Source organism: Macaca mulatta, chromosome 12, assembly GCF_049350105.2.
Source record: "Macaca mulatta isolate MMU2019108-1 chromosome 12, T2T-MMU8v2.0, whole genome shotgun sequence".
Classification (NCBI taxonomy): domain Eukaryota; kingdom Metazoa; phylum Chordata; class Mammalia; order Primates; family Cercopithecidae; genus Macaca; species Macaca mulatta.
In genome coordinates this window covers 94,014,726-94,028,659 of record NC_133417.1, presented here as the reverse complement: position 1 = coordinate 94,028,659, position 13,934 = coordinate 94,014,726, and the positions used below count along the sequence as shown (strand labels likewise).

The 13,934-nt window shown below is 35.6% G+C and overlaps 1 protein-coding gene across 2 annotated transcripts in view; it reads left to right on the top strand.

The window, feature by feature from the left end:
* Positions 1–13,934, top strand: part of COL5A2 (collagen type V alpha 2 chain) — a 72,902-nt gene that overhangs the window by 29,409 nt on the left and 29,559 nt on the right. Inside the window, exons 16-27 of one of the 2 annotated variants that reach the window (XM_015110521.3) lie at positions 2,953–3,006; positions 6,119–6,217; positions 6,734–6,778; positions 6,891–6,989; positions 8,211–8,264; positions 8,496–8,603; positions 10,236–10,289; positions 10,638–10,736; positions 11,278–11,331; positions 12,042–12,140; positions 12,249–12,302; positions 12,394–12,447. In XM_015110521.3, the coding sequence (XP_014966007.2) occupies positions 2,953–3,006; positions 6,119–6,217; positions 6,734–6,778; positions 6,891–6,989; positions 8,211–8,264; positions 8,496–8,603; positions 10,236–10,289; positions 10,638–10,736; positions 11,278–11,331; positions 12,042–12,140; positions 12,249–12,302; positions 12,394–12,447 (873 nt within the window). The remainder of the gene's footprint in view (positions 1–2,952; positions 3,007–6,118; positions 6,218–6,733; positions 6,779–6,890; positions 6,990–8,210; positions 8,265–8,495; positions 8,604–10,235; positions 10,290–10,637; positions 10,737–11,277; positions 11,332–12,041; positions 12,141–12,248; positions 12,303–12,393; positions 12,448–13,934) is intronic. The other variant, XM_077957304.1, reaches the window with a different exon arrangement.

Genomic DNA, 13,934 nt, shown 5'->3' with positions numbered 1-13,934 from the left:
TGCAGTGAGCTGAGATCCGGCCACTGCACTCCAGCCTGGGCGACAGAGCAAGACTCCATCTCAAAAAAAAAAAAAAAAAAAAAAAAGTGAGATCATTCAGGGATTTTAAACATACGAACTTTATGACCAGAGGATAATCTGTTGGTAATGTTTGAAGATAAAATGAAGACGGCTAAGAATAAAGAATGAGTTTGAATACCACTGGCATAATTCCAGAAAGAAATTACAAAGATGTGAACTAAACTTATTATGGTAGTAACAGAGGCCGACTGCATGTCAGTGAGCTAACAACTCTAATGGACATGGCCCAGTAGATTTCTGGTTTAAAGTGTTTGATGGATGATGTAATTTATCTGAAATTGGAAATAAAGAAAGAGGAACAGGATACCGTTTGTGAGTTTGAGTTTAGAATGGGAATAAATGAGTTCAATTTTGTGATTAGATTTGCAAGAGTGGAGCTCAGGATAGAAATTTGAATTTCAAATGTAGTTTTGGAAATTTTTAACATACAGGCAATACATACAGCTGTGGGAGTAAAAGTGTAACATGGAATGAGAAATGATGAGGTCTCAGTGTGTACCAATATTTTGTATACTGTGCTTTTTTGTGCTTGGTGTGGACAAGGCTATTGTATTTTGCTTCAGACCATCTTGCAGTATTTCATAGGTAATCCTCTGTAACTATGAACCTTTAATTCACGCTTGAAGATGGAAATCTGGATACTTATTTAACTATTGCAAATTAGCTAAATAGCTAGATCTAGATCATGAAGAGCTGTACTTACACACTTAAAGGACTTTTGAGTTCTTTTCTATTGTAATTAATGTGAGATCATTCAGAGATTTTAAACATAGGAACTTTATGACCAGAAAGATCATCTCCTGGTAATGTGGATGATGAAATGAAGATGGCTAAGACTAAAGAATCATCTGTAAATTATAAACAAAGAATGAATTGTAAATTATAAACAAAGGCAAATATTTTAAATTTGACACATTTCGAACATATGCCCTTTTTTAAATTCCCTTACTTGCAATAGTTCTCCCATGTGAATAGCCTCAATTGCTGCTCATTAACTGCTGAGTTACCCAGAGGTACAAAGGATCCTAAGAGATGTGTGGAGCTGAAGTAGATTTTAGTTGAAACAGTGCTGTGGATCAAGGTCTCTACTACTATTCTGTCAAGGACACTTAAATTATATCTTTACAAGCAAAATAAAACTAATTTAATTTTTAAAAAGAGCTTCAAGACATAAAGTTATTTTCTGAACTTTAGAGCAATTTATTATACATGTGCTTTTCCCATCAATTATGTGACTTTAATAGCAGTGCCCTGACTTTTAAAAGGAAGATATAATGGTATCTAGAATAAATTATTTCATATATGATTAACACTGGTTGCTAGTAAAATGTACATACTTATATTGTAGGCATCATGTAGTAAACTTTATCTGTTCATCATGAAATTAGTGGTTCTCAACTTTGACTGTACATTAGAATTACCTGGAAACTTAAAAATATTGATGTCCAATCCAATTAAAATGTAATCTCTAGAGGTAGACTCAGAAATCAGTATTTTTTAAAGCTCAACAGATGATTCCATAGGGTCATTAATGTGGATAGCTGCTGCAGGAAACCAAAAAGTGGTGTTTTATAATAGCACAAATATATTTATAGAATGTTATCTATAGTCATTTTTTAATGTAGTAATTGAGCACAAAGTTGCTACTGAAAATGCTCCTAAATAAATAGTCCATGGAACAATTTTATTTTACTCCAATAGGAAAAGTTGAGTCAAGCTCTACAAGGTAAATTATGCTAACAAAATACCAAGGAAAGAAAATATTATGAGGGAAAGAGAGAAGGTATTGTAGGAAATATTCATGGTCAACATGGGCCAAGACAATGATCATAAAAGAAAAAAATTTAAAGCTATTAGCCAAAAGTAAAGTATAATTATAGTAATTGAAATCATTTGCCCCAGGGATCTTTTCTTCCTGTTTCTCATAAGTAGGAAACAAAACATAGAATGAAAAAATAAGTATACTTTGAAAGGGCTTTTATTAATTCAAAACTGATGAGATTAAAGTACAGTCCTTGAAGAGTCAGAATAATCTGTACTAGAATTCCTCTTATACTCACTTCTTTTAAATTTAGTCTTTTAATCAATGGCTTAAATTCTATGCATGCCTTTCCAAATGGAGGGTAATATAAATATCCACTTGTTATTGCCTGAAAAACCTCTCTAAAATATCCAGAATTTTTTTTTTCTTTTTTTTTGGAGATGGAGTCTCACTCTAGGTTGGAGTGCAATGGCGCAATCACAGCTCACTGCAGCCTCCACCTTCCAGGTCCCAGCAATTCTCCTACCTCAGCCTCCCAAGTAGCCAGGATTACAGGCACCTGCCATCACACCTAGCTAATTTTTGTATTTTTAGTAGAGACTGGGTTTCACCACATTGGCCAGGCTGGTCTCCAGCTCCTGACCTCAGGTGATCTGCCTGCCTTGGCCTCCCAAAGTGCTGGGATTACAGGCGAGAGCCACCACGCCTGGCCTCCAAGTGGTTCTTAAGCATCATTTTTACAGAACGAAGTACTAGATTTTGATATAAAATGTAACTTTCTAAAAACTGTATTATTTGATTAACACAAAGAAAGTACATCTCTCAAGAGGCAATTGTTTGAAACACTTTATGTTTGTGATTGATTTAATCCTATATGCTATTTGAGTAATCCAATTATATTTAATACCTTGGATATGTCTTTTAGCATTACTTTAGATTGATGTCGAAAGGTACTTATAATGAAATTAGACTATTATCTTTGTAATTTTAAAGTGAAAGGCAGGTTATTCTTATGTGACAAATACAAAATGACACCAAAGACTTAAAAATGACCTAATTAGATACTAATTAAATACATGTCTGATTACTTCTCTGGTTTCTTTTAATAGGGTCCTCTTGGGATACCAGGCTCTTCTGGTTTTCCAGGAAATCCTGGAATGAAGGTAAGACGTTAATGTTAATATACAGTATTTAACTCTACATGATTACATGAGCCCCAAAGTGAAGAATGACATTTAATTAATTGAAAAGTGTGGAAGTTACTTTTAACTAAGGAAAGAGCCTAGAGTATGCCCTTTGTTCATTATTACATGGAAAAAGATAAATGAAAAAATAAAATTAACTGTATAAATATAATTAAAGGAGAATCACTTATAATTGTACCCTTATAATATCAAAGAACCTGATGTGTTAGGACTCTAATGCCAGACAATCAAAACAGCTCTAAGGAATAGGAGCTTTAAACTGAATTGGAACTCTATTCTCTATTCTTGAATAGAGTACTTGGAAGTAATAAACAGCAGAAAGTTCCAAACAATAGTAGGTTAAAATAAATTAGATGCTGTCAAAAGGCTGTTCTTTCACCTAACATTTGTTATCACTCTGCACTCCCCCAGACCCCCAACCCAATTCTATGCAGCCATTAAAGGAGTGGGCATGGAGAATATTTCGCTCTCTATATAGGAATGATTAAAGTATTCTGTGGGATGACTTACATTTGTAGTGAGTCACAATTGGTTCTTTCTCTTAGTACTTTCAGATAAATTCAAGGATGACAGTAGAAGGACATTAGGATTACATTAGATAAACTGGTGATTTAATTTAGAATACCTCTTTCAAGTCATAAACAATATAACACATCTGATTCCCCCCGATGCCGTGTTTCCCTTTGGCAATGACTTTCTTCATCCTGAAGAGATTATGCACAAGATTATGCTGTACAAAAATGACTGCGGTCACAGACAGTCACCTGGCCCCTCCAAACCTTGTTTTCTCATGGAATTTTGTTGAGGATTAAGTGACATCATCTACATAAACCCATCACATAGAGCCTGATGCAGAGGACACCCTAAATGTAGGTTCATGCTTCTTATTAGTTGTGCTACTCAAATTGGATTTGAAGAAAAATGTCTGTAGCTAACGTTTCAGATATTCCTTGAAAATGTGAGAATCACCAAGTCAAATTATTCTTTAGGCTCTCTCTAATGACATATTCAAACACGGTGCTATGGGGATGCTGCTGCTTGAAAACAGTGCCTTAATTCCTTTCCCCGTGTTCACTGAGAACTCAGTGTAAACTCAAGTGGGTGGGATCTCCTTGGGTCTCCTCTGAATCTGATCTTCTCCCTGAAGTCCTAATAATGTTACTACCACAGACTCTGGCCCAGACTCTCTGTATAACCCTTTCAAAACATGCAAAATCCCTTCCCTCTTTTTGTGAGACCCTCTGGCCCCAAACTGAGTTCTGGTTAAGGAAATATTCTCAGATCTATGAATTAGCAGAAAGAGGTTTATACTCCAACTTTCATGGGATTTACTTTAACTTCACTAGCAATCATAGTTTACACAACCCAACCATTCACTCTGGTTACTTCTCTCTCCTCCTGGGTGTTTGTGGCACTGGTTGTTGGCTACTGAAAACTGCTTAATAAAACTCAAACATCTAGCAAAACTGTTTCTGTTAGAAATTTTCTGTCTTTTCCTTCCTGCATCTCTCCACCATAAAATTCCTGGATCTTTGTTTTTGGACAGGGTCCTGCTTTTCCTACAAAGTTCTGCCATGGTCTCTGCTCTCTGACTAAAGAATAAACTTCTAAATCCAGTTCTTTGTATTTCAGTGAAGTGAAATAGAGATTCAATATGCTTTACTGATACTGATGATATTCCTAAGGCTTAGAATTTTGGTTTTCCAGGCCCCTTTATGATTAGATCCATATAGGTACATAATAAGCAAGATAAAATACAGAAGCCAAGTGAAGTTTGAATTTCAGATAAGCAAAGAATACATGTGTAGTATACGTATGTCCCAAATATTGCATGAGAAAAACTTATGCTAAAAGTTATTGTTTATATGAATTAAAACTCAACTAGGCATTTTTATTTGCCAGCTGGACTCACTATCTTGGCTTGAAATAAAGGGAGCTATTAAGTTACCTTAACCACTTCACTCTGCTTTTAATGTTGCATTTTAAAAAATATCTTTTAATTCTTATCAAAGAAGTGTTGTTTCTTTGGTTTAAAAATAGATGGTATTTTGCTTATAAGGTTGCCAAAAATTAAGTTGATTAGACATTTGTAGTCCAGATGTTTTTCACTTTACTGATAAATGCTTTCTTGAAGGTCAGTGGAATTGAATTTTACAACTGAAATCTTATACTCTGAAATATGATTTGTTATATTGCTTATATAGCAAGGAAACAATTTCTTGTTCTGTAATGATGGTATGAAATTTTATATAGACTTTTTACAGTGAGTCTCACAAATTTGGAAAACTATTGTCTGAATCTTGCAGCACATTTTAGCTGATATTAAGTTGCTTTATAAATATTGGAAAATAATATGATTTATCCTCTAATGATTGCATGAAGCTTTAATTGTGCAGTAAATTGCTAGACTTGAAATGTCTAGCTTTACGTTGAATAGAAACAACCCCTTTAAATACAGTGGGTCGGTCAGGTTTTCTCCCTCATTTGATTTGTGTTAAAGAGTCTGAATGTATACACTATTTATACAGAAATGGGCTTGAATAACCTGAGCATTTATGGAAGAACATATTAAAAGTAAACCATGCAGATTTAAGATTATCTATTCTTTGATAAATATCTTAAATAAAAAACATTTAAGAATATCTTATTCTTTGAGTAACTCGGTGTGCCTGAGGTGTAGGTTTCTAGTTTTTCTTTATGAACTTAGATTATCTTAACTGTTTAATATGTAGTAAGTGTAAATTCTGACAGATGTGGTAAGAAAAATTCCAGATTTTGTGGAGGTTCAGAGGAGAGGGAACTTAAGCTAACCCTGGTGTAGGATTTCTCTAACTGGAGATTGGATATGGAGAATATTCCTAGTGAAGAGGCCACCAGCATCATCCCTTAAGAAGGAAATGGGAAAGTGAGTGCACTCCTTAAGCTTGGTTGGGCACATATCTCTTATAATCCTCTTTGGCCTCTTTAAATATTTGGGTTTCAAATGTAAAATTCCAAATAAGCAGTCAACTTTGTACAATGCCACTCTTGTATTTTTCTTAAATTAACATTTCCCTTTGCACCCTTTTAGGGAGAAGCAGGTCCTACAGGGGCGCGAGGCCCTGAAGGTCCTCAGGGGCAGAGAGGTGAAACTGGGCCCCCAGGTCCAGTTGGCTCTCCAGGTCTTCCTGTAAGTTTGTGGCATATCTAAGAACCAGCCCAGAAAGCTGGACATTTCTTGTAACATCAGAACAAATTCAACCTATTTTTTTTTTTGATACATAACATTTATACATATTTAGGGGGATACCTGTAATGTTTTGTTATATGCCTAAGATGTGTAATAATCAAGTCAGGGTATTTAAGATATCCATCCCATTGAGCATATATCACTTCTATGTGTTGGGAACATTTTAAGTCCTCTTTTTCTAGCTATTTTGCAATATAAAATTTAATATATTCTCTGAATTCTGAATGAGTGCTTACAACTGTGAAAAAATGTGTTTCCCTTGTCAACTCTGTAAGTTTTACCTATTTTATGTAAAAGAGAATTAGTCAAAAAAGTAATTTTTATGATATAATGGTGGCTGATGTTTAAAAAATGCTTCTACTTCCTTTTTGAAGATGGCTGGACATCTGTCTACTACCACATTTGTATCTAGATATTGCTTAATATTTTATTATATACTTTTAATGTACCTTTTAGGGTGCAATAGGAACTGATGGTACTCCTGGTGCCAAAGGCCCAACGGTGAGTAATGCATTTATGCCATGTGAAGCTCAAATGGACATGATTCTTTAGACATTGGCCCCAGACTGTTACCTGTGTCTCTACTTATCACATCACTCTTGCTGTTTAATAGGGCTCTCCGGGTACCTCTGGTCCTCCTGGCTCGGCAGGGCCTCCTGGATCTCCAGGACCTCAGGGTAGCACTGGTCCTCAGGGAATTCGAGGCCAACTGGTAATGACCTTTGAAAGAACTGTCATCCTTTAGTGTAATCTAACTACCAAGAGTAATAACATGTAATGTGATGCAATGAAACATAGATAATGTGACTTACCCAAATGAGGGAAGATGGGAGTCTTTGTGAAAGCCAAATATTGTGGTACAATGTAGATGTTTAAATTCTAAGTGGGAACATTATTGCAGTATGTTAAATTTTAGTGTTCTTTTATTTAAAATAATAAGGTTATAACTTTATGGTTCACCTCATAGACTTTTATGAGTAATTGAATAATAAATACTATAAAAATATTATGCAAGCCAGTGTGAGGAAGTATAGAGCTTCAACAGGAATTTATAATGACAATTTGGCTAAAAATTGGTTCAGCAACTATTTCTTGAGAGTTATTCTTAAAGACTGATTCAAATATATTAATCAGACTGAATGTCAGATTAAATGTTTTAATATTTTACAGAAATTATTTATTAGAAAAATATTTTGATGAACCCATAATAAAGCAACTGAGAAGTTGTGCTTAATAGCTTTTAGCTTGATGTATAAAAATAAATATTTAAACAAATATTTTCAATTCTGTTCCAAGTAATGTGGTCATGCTGATAAATTCTCTTTAAGTGCTGGTGACAGATTTATTAAAACATGAATGTTGCTAGTGTCACATTTGATTTCACCAAGTTTTGAATTTTGTAATCCGGTTCTTACAACCTAAATTACAGTTGGTATTTAAAGACACACCTATAGAAAAACCCTCGAACACTCCAAGAGTGAAATGCCCTATTTGAAGTTGCTAAATTCTCAATAAATATAGCATAAATATAAAATTATTTTGATTCTGGGTAAACAGTTTCACATCCTAAAATACAGCCTAAATATATTTATCTATAGAAGTTATTGATAGTTCCAATTTTAATTTTCAAATTTGATTAATAACTCAATAATTCTATTTATTCTACTACACGTGATAAAAAACATAATTAAAAAAATAAATATCTTAAAGACCACTATAAATTAAACAGCTACCAAATTATACTGAATTTTATGAAAATTTACACATATTAACATATTCACATACATTCATTTAGAAATGGTTATATTATACTACTGATGCAAAGCAGACTCAACTGGAGAGAATTTTTAAAACCCATTTACTGTAACTAATTTGAGCAGATTGGACTAGCAAAATGTCCTGGTTCTTACAAATATCAATATATTTTTTTCAGGGTGATCCAGGAGTTCCAGGTTTCAAAGGAGAAGCTGGCCCAAAAGGGGAACCAGTAAGGTTTCATTGTTTTAATGATAAGAAGAACATAGTATTGTCTAGAAGTGTACAGCTCAAAATGCTCAGGGGTTTAAAATAATAATGAGAATTATAATAGCTTGAGATGAAAATATCTCATCGTTCCATATACTTTAAAATTTGTGACTGACTTCGTTAAAGGAGACTTCCAACTATAATTCACTGGTTGAATGGGTCTTTCTGGTAACTGTCCTTCTGTTTTTAACAGGGGCCACATGGTATTCAGGGTCCGATAGGCCCACCTGGTGAAGAAGGCAAAAGAGGTCCCAGAGGTGACCCAGGAACAGTTGGTCCTCCAGGGCCAGTGGGAGAAAGGGTAAATTTGAATAATACAACACATTCTTATAGTTGTGAGGGAATTATGTGAGTAAGTCTAAGAATAGTAAGGAAAACTAGAGGAGTTAAGAGAAATGCTTGCAGGTTCCTTGCACAGTTCAGTACAGTTATGTGCAAATAGAAAGAGCCAACTAATGGCCAGGCACAGTGGCTCATGCCTGTAATCCCAGCACTTTGGGAGGCTGAGGCGGGCAGATCACGAGGTCAGGAGATCAAGACCATCCTGGCTAACACGGTGAAACCCCGTCTCTACTAAAAATACAAAAAATGAGCTGGGCGTTGTGGCGGGCACCTGTAGACCCAGCTACTCGGGAGGCTGAGGCAGGAGAATAGCATGAACCCAGGGGGCGGAGCTTGCAGCGAGCCAAGATTGCGCCACTGCACTACAGCCTGGGCGACAGAGCAAGACTCTGTCTCAAAAAAAAAAAAAAAAAAGAGACAACTGACTAATCATTATTCATTTATTCAACTAATATTGGTTATATCACTACTCTATGCCAATTTGAGCCATCTGTGCTTGGCATTGTATCAGTGAACAAGAAGGTTATGATCCTAGTCCTCATGTGGAGACTAGTAAATAGTTGTTTATTTTAGTGGAGAGGTAAACAATAAACAAGTCAACGGGTAAATAAAAATGTATGTACACACTTTAAAAAGTGCCATACACACACTAAATAAAGGCATGACACGTTGGAGAGTAACTACGCATGTATGTCAGTGTTGTAATGTTAGATTCAGTGGTTAGGAAACAGGATCCTCTGAGAAGATAGCATTTTATCTGAGACCTGAAGATGACTTTAAGCCAGTAGAAAACTTGGAAGAAAGAACATTCTTAGCAGAGGAAAAAGCAAATGAAAAGCTAGAAGGGCAGAAAGGACCTGGTGATTTTAAAGACTAGAAGAGGTAGCTGTGACTGGAGCATAGTGAGACAGATCTGAAAAGAAGAACAATAGTCTCACATTTATCTAGAGCTTTGGAGAATGCAAAGGGTTTCACAAAAATCTCATTAATGAATGTTATTGTTGACATTTTAATTGCTATAGATGGTACCTTTGCCTCTCATCTCTAGCTATGTTTCCTCTGTTTAATTTTACAATGAATCGTTAGAATATTTCCTTCCTTCCCTTTTTTTTTTTTTTTCTCTGACAGAGTCTTGCTCTGTTGCCCAGGCTGGAGTGCAGTGACACCATCTTGGCTCACTGCAACCTCTGCCTCCCAGGTTCAAGAAATTCTTGTGCCTCAGCCTCTTGAGTAGCTGGGATACAGGTACCTGCCACTATACCCAGCTAATTTTTATATTTTTAGTAGAGACAGGTTTTCACCATGTTGGCCAGGCTGGTCTTGAACTCCTGACCTCAGGTGATCTGCCTGTCTTGGCCTCCCAAAGTGCAGAATATTTCTTGATTTGAAGAATTATTTGGCTCAGTACTTATATATTCTTCAAAATTTTAAATTTTTTCTGTCGAGTCAGATTTTTCTCATGCATATCTGTAGCCATGTTGGCTTGATCATGGCTCCTAAAACTTTATAGTACTAAAAATAAAAATAATCTATTCATTACATATGCAAAAATATCAATGACAATTAAGAATCACATTTTGGTCATTTGTAGGGTGCTCCTGGCAATCGTGGTTTTCCAGGCTCTGATGGTTTACCTGGGCCAAAGGTGAGGTTGCCCTGTCAACGTTGATACTTACATGGGGGGTGCTCCAGAAGATGCCATTTTTCAGCACGGTGATCTAGCTATGACCTGCATGGGCTCAGATCCAGAAAGGAGATGGATACAGATATCAGGCCTAACCCCAATTCTCTCTTGTGTAATTCCTGTATTAAGAGGCATAGGGGAGAAGGATGCTAGTTGGAGGAATTTGGTGACAAAATTTTGTATGTTATATTAGTTCCTTGATTTGGATGTTATATTAGTGCCTTGATTTGTAAAACAGTAATTTTACTTCGGCTTGCTTTTGTTTTTCTATACTCTTTTTCTTCATGCATCTGCTTTGCCTCGGTACAGGGTGCTCAAGGAGAACGGGGTCCTGTAGGTTCTTCAGGACCCAAAGGAAGCCAGGGAGATCCAGGACGTCCAGGCGAACCTGGGCTTCCAGGTGCTCGGGTAAGAATGTAGCAAGTGTTTGCTACATCAGTGGGGAAAAGTGCTCCTGGGCATGCATTGAAAGGGTTTTTGTTTGTTTGTTTTTAAATTTAGTTTGTTTTTACAGTTTAGAACATTTCTTTGTTTTTATGGTTTTGATCCAATTCATTATTTTAAAAAGTACTGATTTGTTATTTTTATCATATATAGAAAACACAGTAACTTCTCCTCTCTCTTTCTCAAAGGAGTATGTATTAATAGCTTTATCACTTGGCATGAGAAAAAAATTCTGTTTGTCAAATTTTATAACTTTACTTGTTAGCAAGTAAAGAATTTATAAATATTTGTAAACATACTTTTATAGCAATATAGCAAGTAAAGTAATTTTGGCAGAGAAATTCTGACAAATTTTATTTTAACAATACATCACTTAAAAATTTACTTGATTTACAGAACTGTCATTCTATTCAGTTGACAAAAAAGCAACACTAGTTTTACTCTTAAGAATCTTTACTTCAGCTGCAGGTCAGCAACAAACTGACAGTTGCTTTTTTATTTTCAGGGTTTGACAGGAAATCCTGGTGTTCAAGGTCCTGAAGGAAAACTTGGGCCTTTGGTAAGTAATTTAAACAGAAGTCCACAACCACTAATATTTCTCAATAGACATGCAACTTAAATGATATTTATTTGTGGTTAATGCTTTTGATTATGTGGATGCTGTTCATATTGACATACTTAAAACACCTTCTGGAAGCATATTCTTCGGATCTGTTTCCAAGTTGACAAAAATGTAGATTAAATTTTACTAAGATAAATGTTTGAGATTGAAATTGCTTCCCTACCTGACATCAGTGAAAAAGTTAAAATGATACAGTTTTTAATACTGGTGAAATTTGTCTATTAGCAATATTCTCATTTTTGATATTCTTTTAATTTTATTTAAGAGATAAGTAGTATGAATTTTGACAACTTATATATTCTAAGATCTTCCCTTATCCTGCAATGCAAAATACAAGTCCTGAATTCTCATTACCACAAACCAGAGTAAATGAAAGAAGAAAGATTTCCCCTATTAATATGATTGTCAGGAGACATGATGAGGAAGCCTATGTCTAGAATAAGAATAAAATATCTCTTCTAGTTACTTAAAATACTTCAGTGTTTTTTTAAGAAACCCATTCAACCGTCCTGATCCTTTAACATGAAAATTCAAGATAATTTAAAATTTATGTAACATCATAGTAAGCAAATGCAAGTGACACTTTGGATGATGGGATATTTAGAAAAACTTACATGAAACTTACATGACTCCTGTCAATTCCATAGGGTGCTCCAGGGGAAGATGGCCGTCCAGGTCCTCCAGGATCCATAGGAATCAGAGGGCAGCCTGGGAGCATGGGTCTTCCAGGCCCCAAAGGTAGCAGTGTGAGTACAGTGTATAATATGTTTGCCACCTCATCATGATCCTCATTTGGAGGAGGTATGTTTTTGACAAATTGATGGAATTTTACAAAAGTTTCATTTATTCTTCAGGGTGACCCTGGGAAACCTGGAGAAGCAGGAAATGCTGGAGTTCCTGGGCAGAGGGTAAATATACATTTTCTGCTAAAGAAAAATAATATAAGGACTATTTAAAATCTCATGGACTCACCTCACAAATATCTGTGTGTGATACTAGGGAGCTCCTGGAAAAGATGGTGAAGTTGGTCCTTCTGGTCCCGTGGGCCCGCCGGTATGTGATTTTGTGTGTGTGTGTGTGTGTGTGTGTGTGTGAGAATATAAACACATTGCATTTTTCAATGATGTTTATTCAAGACTTATGCATAAGTTTCAGGGAAAGTGAGTAAGAATGTATGGGAATGAAGAATTTCTGTTATACCTTCTCTTTTGATTTCTGTAATATAGTGTCTTCTGCCTTTTTAAATATAATGATTAATCTTTTTTCTTTTCTTTGTTTTTTTTTTTTGAGACGGAGACTGGCTCTGTCCCCAGGCTGCAGTGCAGTGGCGCGATCTCGACTCACTGCAAGCTCCGCCTCCCGGGTTCAAGTCATTCTCCTGCCTCAGCCTCCCTAGTAGCTGGGACTACAGGTGCCTGCCACCACGCACGGCTAATTTTTTGTATTTTTAGTAGAGATGGGGTTTCACTGTGTTATCCAGGATGGTCTTGATTTCTTGACCTCGTGATCCACCGGCCTTGGCCTCCCAAAATGTTGGGATTACAGGCGTGAGCCACTGCACCTGGCCATGATTAATCTTCTTGCTTTAAACTTCTTTAAAAGTCTGACTGCAAAGGTTTTTATATGTCACAGTCAAAGAGTATATCAACTGAGGAAAATAGTGTGTAACAAATATTTATAAAATATTTTATTTAAAATATTTAAATACTTAATTATCTACCTTCTCTCAATAATGCATCTCATAAAAATTTATTTAAGGCTGGGCATGGTGGCTGATGCCTGTAATCCCAGCACTTTGGGAGGCCAAGGTGGGTGGATTACCTGAGGCCAGGAGTTCAAGACCAGCCTGGCCAACATGGTGAAACCCCGTCTCTACTAAAAATACAAAAATTAGCCAGGCATGGTGGCGTGTGCCTGTAATCCTAGCTACTCAGGAGGCTGAGGTGGGAGAATCACTTGAACTCGGGAGGCGGAGGTTGCAGTGAACTGAGATCACACCACTGCACTCCAGCCTGGGCGGCAGAGCAAGACTCCGTCTCAAAAAATAAAAAAAATTAAAAAAATTTAAAAATAAGGTGTTTTTTAGGAGGTAAAAGGAATAATATTCTTTGAGGTCTATTTTCATTTTGGGATTTTAAAATGAAGTGTTTATCAGAAGTATTTTGGCATATTTATTTGTTTTGGGGTGGGGCAGTTTAAATATCTTTCTAAAATGTTAGCTTTGCTTTCTTTAGTCATTCTGGTTTTGAAGTCTTGATAAATAATTCTTAAGACATTCAGAAATAACTATAATAAAAATATTTTGTTTTTAGATTAGATATACAAAAGTAATGGTTTTTCCTATATTCAATCCAATTTTCCCATAAGTTTACAATTGGCTCCAGACATTTAAGTTTGGATCAAAAAATAAATACATGTTATCAGTCACTTCACTGGCTTTAGAAGATATTTTCTCACCTCCAGAGACTTCAAACAATACCATTTGCTTACTGTTAATACTAGTTTATTACCTGGCTAAAGAGAAGAACATGTGATTGGAA